Consider the following 10009-nt stretch of genomic DNA (forward strand, 5'->3'; position numbering starts at 1 on the left):
ATTTTAGTGTGTGCCGCAGATCAGAGAATCAAATCTATTGGATTTACATGGATTGGATTTACGTGAATTCATCCACTCCTCGTGAAATACATGAAAGTGGCCGGCGAACTGGGAGAAGAATAGAGTAAACTTTAAAATTACTTAATGTGTATCTGAAATGAATAAAAATATTTGTTATAATGGAAAGGCCGTTATATAATTATCACCACTTCCATAGACATCAGTATGTATTTTACAAACTCTAAAATGTACTGTTTCGCTGGTACTTATGTGTATTTAAATGTCTGAAACCTAAAATAAACATTATGCGGTTGAAAACTGCATAGTTGTTGTATATGACAAGCGCTGAGCGCGACTGTCTCTGGCAAATTTGAATTTAGCAGTTGATCATGTGATGCACTGATCATTCTAATCACACTGGGGTGATCGTATGCTCCAGGGACCAGCCAAGACTGATCACACCGGTGTGATCATACAGGCTAAAGGGTTAACAACATTCTATTTAAAGAAATCCATCATAATTCAGTTATTTTTATTCTTGAGTAAAGTGTTTTGAACAAGGCCAATCATTTTGTGCCAATCATCTTTCCACCGCACCTTCAGGCACTGGAACCAAGCGAGCGCCAGTGAGGATCTCGATTTGTGTACGGAGGAACTTGCGATCCTCCTGTAGGTCCTGCACCTGTCTCTCCAGGGCTTCAATCCTCTCCTGTTTGCTCTCCAGCAAGCACTGAAGTTTGGTGATGGTCAGCATAACACTGCTGGGCAAACCCTCCATCGAAGGTTCTGCTGCTGAGAAAAAGAGTCATGTATTTTTTCACTCAATCGTCGTCCCATAATTGAAATGTGGAGATTCTAATGACCTCTTTGATATGGATTATCAAAAAATGAATCAATATCGTACCAGCAACAGCACTGCTCAGAGATTTGTCCTGCTCAGCATCAGTGGCCACCTCGGAGTTCATATTTTCCCACTGGATTACTTCAGGCTCCGGTTCCTGTTTCACCCAACTATGGCTGCTCACAGGACTCTCCTGTTTGGCTGAGCTGGAGTCAAGCTCACTGCTGGGGGAGTATGGAGCGGATTCCTGCTGCCACTGAGTGTTAATCTCAACTGGAACGCTGCACGAGAACAATATCAAACAAAAGGTGTCATAATTCCCCATTTCATATGATTTTGATGCTATCCTACTTAAACATTACTTGATAATTTACAATATTCACAGACATTTCTAACAAAATAGTATTTGGGATTAAAAAAAAAGGACTTTAAAAAGACAACAGTGTGCTTCCAACATTCATGTGACAGTCTAAAATGTAAGGAAATGTAACCTTTAAATATATGTTGGTTTTACAAATATAACAACAGTTTTACATTAAACATAACTGATACATGTTACGTGGTAGGAGTGGTAAGGGTACACAGTAGTCACTGAGCCTCAGTTTTGGGGTCACATTTCGATATGAGTTGACGATGTCACTTTGTAAAGAAACACTATGTGCCTATAGACTGAACACGGCGCATGTGCATTTTCAATGCCATTATTTTGGAGTAGGGATGGGCATTTTTGTCAATTTCTCATTTCGATCATGGATAGGTCTCAAAAACGAGTACTCGGGGGCGGGGCATGTGCAGGGGGCGGGGCATGTCCGTCATTGAGATAATGAAAACTGTTATGAAAATGGTTGTTGACAAATACAAACGTGACATGAAAACAGGTATATGAAAACATGAACATATAAAACAAAAAATAACTGCTTGATTATGATGCATAAATGTCTTTGAAAAAGAAACATCTTTATAAAATGACCGTCTCAAATAACCAAGTCAGTAAAATCGAGCATTGCCTTGGAGCTGAAACTGTGAAATAACACCACCCTGCAGAGCTTGCTAGCTGGTTAATAAACTCAACCAAACGCACCCTATATCAATATTAATATGAAGATTATTATGAACCTATGACGACATAAATCAACACAAAAGGACGTGAATGCGCACGTGAACTTCAGCGTGCTAGATTTTACAGGCTATGGTTTGAAACGGAACATTTTGAATGCGCTCTTAAGCAACAACGAAAGCACACAGAAGCAACATTTTATTAAAATAGTGTTCTCATTATAATGCTTTGACGAATTGACTCTGCACATCATGCACTTAATTTTATTATTCATGATCGAAGCGTTTACAGAGACATCACTGCGCGTTTTCAAACTCATAACGAAAAACAACTTTAAATAAACTAGGTCTAGTGTTAAAAAATACGAGAACAGGATAGCACTGCTCCATTACTAATGTCAATGATTCTGAGAAAGAAATAGCCTATCTAAAAAGAATATCTGTCTCTAAACCATGTCGAGCTCGAGCATTAATGCATTTGAGCTGAAACTGAAGAGAATGAACAGCCGGTATAACGGCAGCGCTTTTCTAGCTCAACCAAACGCGTTTTATATTAGATTAATCAAATAGACAACATAAAGGTAATCTTCTGCATCTGCAGAAAAGGATGCGAATGCGCACATGAACTTCACGCGCTAGTCTGAGTTTTCTCACTAGTTTCTCTGTGATACAGCATTTTCCACGGTGTTCTCATTATAATGCTATGTAGGCTGTGACAGATTGGCGCTGCACATCTTGCACTAACCATTCAATGATCAGTGATTCCAGACATCACTGCAGTGCGCGCCTCAGTCTCACTTTATTTCGCCGCGGTCTGGAGGCGCTGTATAACGCTAACCAATCAGACCTCCGGGTACCGCGCAAAACGACGCAATAACCAATAAAAAAAAAAAGAGACAAATATTTTTTTTTCAGGGCGATCATCGTTCTCATGATCGATGATCGCTGTCACGTTCGAGTACTCGATTACTCGACCACTGTTGCCCATCCCTATTTTGGAGTTGCTCCAGAGGAGTCATGGCTGTCGGCATCAATGGCTGTGTCCGAAATCGCCCCCCATACCCTTAAATAGGGCACTATTTGAAGGCACAGCCATTTGTAGTGGTGTCCAAAACCATAGTGGATGTTATTAAGTGCACTCATTCAATCCCACAATACACTGCAATAACGAGTGTACAACTGATGTACACTCAACGGCTAGAGAATACCCAAAATGCACTTTGAGAGTCGTGTACTGAATGAATTCCAGCGTCTCACCAAAAGATGGCGCCCGCAGCTTAATCAATCATCCATCCACTTTCCAAACCGCGCTGGTCCAGTGTATTATATACAGGTCTAAATTATTTTTAATTGATTATTAAATAGTTTAATTTACGGTTTATACATGCTAGTTTCAAAATAAATATTTCATTACTACTGGTGCAACCAGTTTGATTCATTTCAAAGAATTATTAAAGGGCAAGAACAATATGCAGAAGCGGCAGCCCTTCCGGCGCACTCAGTGCCGAATACACTCACTCATTTTCAGTCACTCCTTCAAGTGGACTATATTAGTGGAGTAATGTAGGGAATAGTACATGAGGGTATAGGGTGCGATTTCAAACACAGCAAATGTGTAAAGTCCTTGCTTTCTCTTCCTTGTAAGCACGTAGAGTGATACTATTAAAGTGGAAGATTCCTCTGCCTCAAAAAAATAATTAATCAAGAGGATTGGAAAAAGCGATTTGTTTAAAGATATGGCACCCTTGAATTGACTACTGTATATACACTCACCGGACACTGCTAATTGATGCAAATATCTACTAGGCCAATCACATGGCGGCCACTCAATGCAATTAGGCATGTAGACATGGTCAAGACGATCTGCTGAGGTTCAAACTGAGCATCAGAATGGGGAAGAAAGGTGATTTAACTGTCAGCTCAAACAAGTAGCGCGGTTCCGTTCCGCTTTTGTTTGCCGTCCGATGTTTCTCATATGTAACAAATGGCAGCTCTTATCAGTTGGGCACCGCGGTGCACCAGTACGACCTCCAACCAAGTTCAGTCGCACCAGCAGGAAAAAAGGTCGCAAAACTGCAACCATTTAGTCGCACTCTAGAGCCCTGAATTGTATACTTTAAATTCTTGTTGTTCAGGTGGAAGGTATCTCTGGACCACTCTCTGATGCAGGACTAGAAAGTCACCAAATCATGTCAGTGACAGGCCACCGATGCGAGGCGAGTTTGTGGTCATATTGGGCCCCATCTTTGTCAGAGAGGAGGGCATGGAGTGACATACTGACACCTAGAACCTCAACAAGCAAAGTGAAACATCATTTCACCTTCAAGCCTAAACCTGAAATAACCCTGGCCTTTTCCATGTCTAATTTCACGATAAATGGAAATGTAGAGTTTAACATCAATTAGTATAACGATGAGTAAAACAATCCCCAAACGAAATTTCCAACTGTTCGATTTTTTATTTTTATTTAATGCATTTCAATAAATGTAATGTGTCTTTATATTTATAGTAGCCTAAACTGTGGTTAGAGACGCCGGTTTTATTTCACACTCATTTAAATAAATGATGATTAGTTCAAATAAAGATTGCCTTGTCACTGTGGTCAGTGTTGCCTGTCATTCATAAAATTTATAAATCCATTAAATAATCATTATAGTTAGCCTATGTTAGCTATATGCTTAAGCTCAGACTGTGGACTTTAAAGGGTTAGTTCACCCAAAAATTTAAATTCTGTCATTAATTACTCACCCTCATGTCGTTCGACATCCGTAAGACCTCCGTTCGTCTTCAGAACAGATATGAAGATATTTTAGTTGAAATCTGATGGCTCTGAAAGGCCTCCATTGGCACAATGGCACTTTACACTCTCAAGATCCTTAAAAGGTACTAAAGACGTCGTTACAAAGTCCATCTCACTACAGTGGTTCTAAAATAACTTTATGAATAGGCAAGAATAGTTTTTGTTCGCAAAAAAACCCTAAATAACGACTTACATAGTGATGACGATTTCAAAACAAGGCATCATAAAGCTTCGAAACGTTATGAATCAGTGAGTCGAATCATGATTCGGATCGCGTGTCAAACAGCCAAACTGCTGAAATTTGGCGATTCAAACCGCTGAATCGACTCGCTGATTCATAACCCTTCGAAGCTTCATGATGCCTTGTTTTGAAATCGTCATCATCACTATGTAAGTCGTTATTTAGGGTTTTTTTGCGCACAAAAACTATTCTCGCCGATTCATAAAGTTATTTTAGAACCACTGTAACGTTAGTGAGATGGACTTTGTAACGACGTCTTAAGTACCTTTTAAGGCTCTTGAGAGTGTAAAGTGCCATTGTGCCAATGGAGGCCTTTCAGAGCCATCAGATTTCAACTAAAATATCTTCATGTCTGTTCTGAAGATGAACGGAGGCTTTACGGGTGTCGAACGACATGAGGGTAAGTAATTAATGACAGAATTTTCATTTTTGGGTGAACTAACCCTTTAAAGAAGAGATGAACACAGTGCAGGTAACTTACGCGCGCATCTCTCTCCCCACTTTCTCTTTCAGTTATCCGTCTCTCTCTTTTAATAATTAATTAAATAAATTTGATAATTCGTTCAAATAAAAGCAATCCGATGGCTCTACTTTATTTAAAGCGGACAGAGTGCTAGAACTAACGAGCCGTAACTTAAGAAAATAACCGTAATTTCAACCCACCTGTTAAAAAATTACACTGTAAACATCAGTTACAGCTTTAACTTGTTTTTAACTTGGCAAATAACCAAAGGTATAAGCGGGATAATCCACGGCTAGCCATGCATTAAAGGATTTTAATGCACGACCTAGAGGCAACCACCCGACATGCCTCTATGTCTTGCATTAAAATCCTTTAATGCATGGCTAGCCGTGGATTATCCTTTACATATTTATACATTTAGACCACTTAACTAAGTGATTGCTATGAGGACGTGAAGAGACTTTCAACCATAATAACCAAAGATGTTTCTGGGACAAATCCCCTACCCTGCCTTTAACGTTTGCATCAATATTTTTTTCAAAACATACCTGGTCAAACATACCGCCATGATCTCCCTGGTTTCGTTCAGTCTTTGAATTGAAGTGATCCTCAGACTGTGATTGGTGTAGGTCGTTCTCGTGCCGACCTCTTTGCAAATTTTGGGCAGCATTTGGGACAGATAATTGACTCCCAAAGGAACTGCAGTGTACCAGGTCTCATCGCTGATCACATACATCCGTTTGGGCTGTAGGTAGAGCGCTTTTGCGTCGGCTGGGATTTTGCTCAGATACTTCTCCAGCGAGGCAACGGGACACAGCGGATTGCCGGGCTCTTCAAACATAGCCTTCCGTTTTTTCTTGTCCCTTTCCTGCGGGTTTTTCGTGTCCTTGTTTAATGTCACAGTGAAGTATTTAAGACCGTTTTGGTCTCGGTTCAGAGCAAACGCGTCTGGCTGCAGGTGTCGGTTGCCCTCCTTACCCCTGAGTCCAAAATGTAACTGAATGTCATACCACACTTTATTTAATAAGCCTTTTGGGTTGCCAGGGTCCAGTGCGGCAGCATGTTTAAGCATATGCTGGTCTTCAGGTGAAATCGGCGGGTAATGTGCGGTTGTATCCCTACCGGAGCGTCGCATCTGCTTAATAACCCCTTTAAAAACATTGTTGGCGGACCTGAACTCGGTGTCCTGCATCAGATTCCACGCACGGTTGATGGGAGGCTCGTTGATGAACCGATTCAACCCAACCCGAAGTACGAGGTAGCTGCTGATGCTGTACAACTCGCCCTTGCTCGTCCGAATAGATCCATAAAACTCCCGCAGCACTGGGTTTAGCTCCGACTTTTCTGCGGTTTTAAAGTCGATTGTCAACTGCTTTTCACGCAGCCAGGCTTTAAAACAGTTCACTGCCCATATCGTTTGCTTTACTGTACTAGATTCGTATCGGCTGTGTTCTATTTCGTCTAAATTATCGGAAGACACATTTGCGCACCTGGATATTTGTTGTGCTGTTAAAGTGGGCTCTCCTCCCTCCGTCTCTTCCTCTTCACCTGAAGAGCTTTCACACTTCAGATCAAACATTGTATTCATGAGAACAAGATCCGTTGGTTAAATTGGTTTCTTCCAATATCATAAAATGTTTAAAGTGCCATGGCATCCAAACTAACCTTTCCATGTCCGTACAAAGCTCGAATGAACCATTATTTTAAGCGACTTGCTGACCCCGCGCGTGTTTTCAGGATTTGTTTGTTCTTCTTCATTGAAATACTGACTGATGGAGCGTCACATAAACACACCGCCATCTGCTGTTTACTAGTGATAGGAGAAACGATGCTTTTCAAAGCTTCGAATCAATTGAACCGATTCGTTGTTTTGAAGCGTACGAAACGCCACACGCTGGTGACGCCTGCTGGTCGCACAGTGTAAAAACAACAAAAACTCAGGCCAAACATGCATAAAAACACCTTTTACAAGAACATTACAGATGTTTTATTGAAAGTAAAATCTATTAAACGCAATTTAACTAAGCATCTAACAAGATTAAATATCAAATGTCTGTATAATGTGTTCTTTTAACCATTTTCAGGTCTTGTGTTGTTTATTCCATGTATGGCTCAGCTAAATAGGCCAATAAGTGACTATTAATTGCTATTAACTAAGTGATTGCTATGAGGACGTGAAGAGACTTTCAACCATAATAACCAAAGATGTTTCTGGGACAAATCCCCTACCCTGCCTTTAACGTTTGCATCAATATTTTTTTCAAAACATACCTGGTCAAACATACCGCCATGATCTCCCTGGTTTCGTTCAGTCTTTGAATTGAAGTGATCCTCAGACTGTGATTGGTGTAGGTCGTTCTCGTGCCGGCCTCTTTGCAAATTTTGGGCAGCATTTGGGACAGATAATTGACTCCCAAAGGAACTGCGGTGTACCAGGTCTCATCGCTGATCACATACATCCGTTTGGGCTGTAGGTAGAGCGCTTTTGCGTCGGCTGGGATTTTGCTCAGATACTTCTCCAGCGAGGCAACGGGACACAGCGGATTGCCGGGCTCTTCAAACATAGCCTTCCGTTTTTTCTTGTCCCTTTCCTGCGGGGTTTTCATGTCCTCGTTTAACGTCATCGTGAAGTATTTGAAACCGTTTTGGTCTCGGTTCAGAGCAAACGCGTCTGGCTGCAGGTGTCGGTTGCCCTCCTTACCCCTGAGTCCAAAATGTAACTGAATGTCATACCACACTTTATTTAATAAGCCTTTTGGGTTGCCAGGGTCCAGTGCGGCAGAATGTTTAAGCATGTGCTGGTCTTCAGGTGAAATCGGCGGGTAATGTGCGGTTATATCCCTACCGGAGCGTCGCATCTGCTTAACGACCCCTTTAAAAACATTGTTGGCGGACCTGAACTCGGTGTCCTGCATCAGATTCCACGCACGGTTGATGGGAGGCTCGTTGATGAACCGATTCAACCCAGCCCGAAGCCCGACGTAGCTGCTGATCCCGTACAGCTCGCCCTTGCTCGTCCGAATAGATCCATAAAACTCCCGCAGCACTGGGTTTAGCTCCGACTTTTCGGCGGTTTTAAAGTCGATTGTCAACTGCTTTTCACGCAGCCAGGCTTTGAAACAGTTCACTGCCCATATCGTTTGCTTTACTGTACTAGATTCGTTTCGGCTGTGTTCTAATTCGTCTAAATCTGCGGAAGACACATTTGCACACCTGGATATTTGTTGTGCTGTTAAAGTGGGCTCTCCTCCCTCCGTGTCTTCCTCTTCACCTGAAGAGCTTTCACACTTCAGATCAAACATTGTATTCATTAGAACTAGATCCGTTGGTTAAATTGGTTTCTTCCTATATCATAAAATGTCATCCAAACTAACCTTTCCATGTCCGTGCAAAGCTTGAATTAACCATTATTTTAAGCGACTTGATGACCTGTATACGCGAGTATTTTCAGGATTTCTTTGTTCTTCTTCTTCATTGAGATACTGACTGATGGAGTTTCACAGAAAAACACCGCCATCTGCTGTTTACTAGTGACAGGTGAAACGATGCTTTTCAAAGCTTCGAATCAATTGAACCGATTCATTGTTTTGAAGCGTTCAAAACGCCACACGCTGGTGACGCCTGCTGGTCAGCACAGTGTAAATACAACAAAAACTCAGGCCAAACATGCATAAAACACCTTAAGCAAGCCATTACAGATGTTTTATCTTTATTACTAGATGATCATTAACTAAGCATCTAGTAAGTTTAAATATCAAATGTCTGTATGTGTTATTTTAACAATTTTCAGGAATCGTGTTGTTTATTCCATGTATGGCTCAGCTAAACAGGCCAATAAGAGCCTATTAATTACTATTATTCATTTTTATTATACTAATGTCTCATTAAAACGTCTACAAATATATACAACTGATCAGAGATCGATCAGGTAAAAACCATAGACAGTAAAAGAAATGGACAGAGCGACCCCATAGACTTCAACTGAGAAAACTGAAGTCAGATAGAAGCACTCACTTCCTGATGGCTGAGCGTACTGGGCAGCCCCGGACTGAGCTTGACGACGTAGATGTGACGTGAGCAACCTGTCCGACAGTTCTAAGACTTCTAGTATTGCGCAAAGTGAAATCTGAATCACCGAATCTTGTAGAGACAGAAAGAGTGAGCAGGAGCAACTTTTGATGAAGGAAGCAGGATTATTAATATTAACAAAGCCGTTTTCTTCAGATTAGGCCTAAGATTAATAGTAATGAATGTGTGCATATTGTAAATTAATAATTCAATTTGTAGCTCTCAGTAAATAAAAAAGTTCAGCTTTTTTCAGCTTGTATTGGGCATAAGATTAGTAGCTAATGAATGTGTGCATATTGTGAATTAATTTTAATAAATTTAGTAACCTAGCTTTCCTATAGCCTTCGAAAATGATTCATAAAACATTTAAATATCAGTTAAACATATGCTTACTTTCTTCACTGACAAAAATGGAAAAACTTTATCATTCATATATGCCCACTGACAAGGTTTTCAAGCTATTGTTATTTAATTTTTTCTTAAAATGCACATATTTAGATCATCGAAATCAAACATTTTCTCGAGGGGCCATGCCCTCGA

The 10009-nt window shown here is 40.8% G+C and overlaps 1 protein-coding gene across 7 annotated transcripts in view; it reads right to left on the reverse strand.

Moving 5' to 3' along the window:
* The window catches only part of LOC307119947 (uncharacterized protein KIAA1958 homolog), a 22971-nt gene extending 14240 nt beyond the window's left edge, over positions 1–8731 (reverse strand). For 2 of the 7 annotated variants that reach the window (XM_079806704.1, XM_079806708.1), the window contains exons 1-3: positions 7673–8731; positions 905–1122; positions 598–789 (exon numbers count right to left, since the gene is read on the reverse strand). In XM_079806704.1, the coding sequence (XP_079662830.1) occupies positions 598–789; positions 905–1122; positions 7673–8712 (1450 nt within the window). In that variant the 5' untranslated portion in view covers positions 8713–8731. Of the gene's footprint in view, positions 1–597; positions 793–904; positions 1123–5949; positions 7225–7672 lie in introns of those variants that run through there. The other 5 variants (XM_079806710.1, XM_079806706.1, XM_079806707.1 and 2 more) reach the window with 5 other exon arrangements.
* Between the last annotated feature and the right edge of the window lie 1278 nt (positions 8732–10009).

This window comes from Gobio gobio (genome assembly GCF_949357685.1).
Source record: "Gobio gobio genome assembly, chromosome: 23".
In the NCBI taxonomy this organism is placed as follows: domain Eukaryota; kingdom Metazoa; phylum Chordata; class Actinopteri; order Cypriniformes; family Gobionidae; genus Gobio; species Gobio gobio.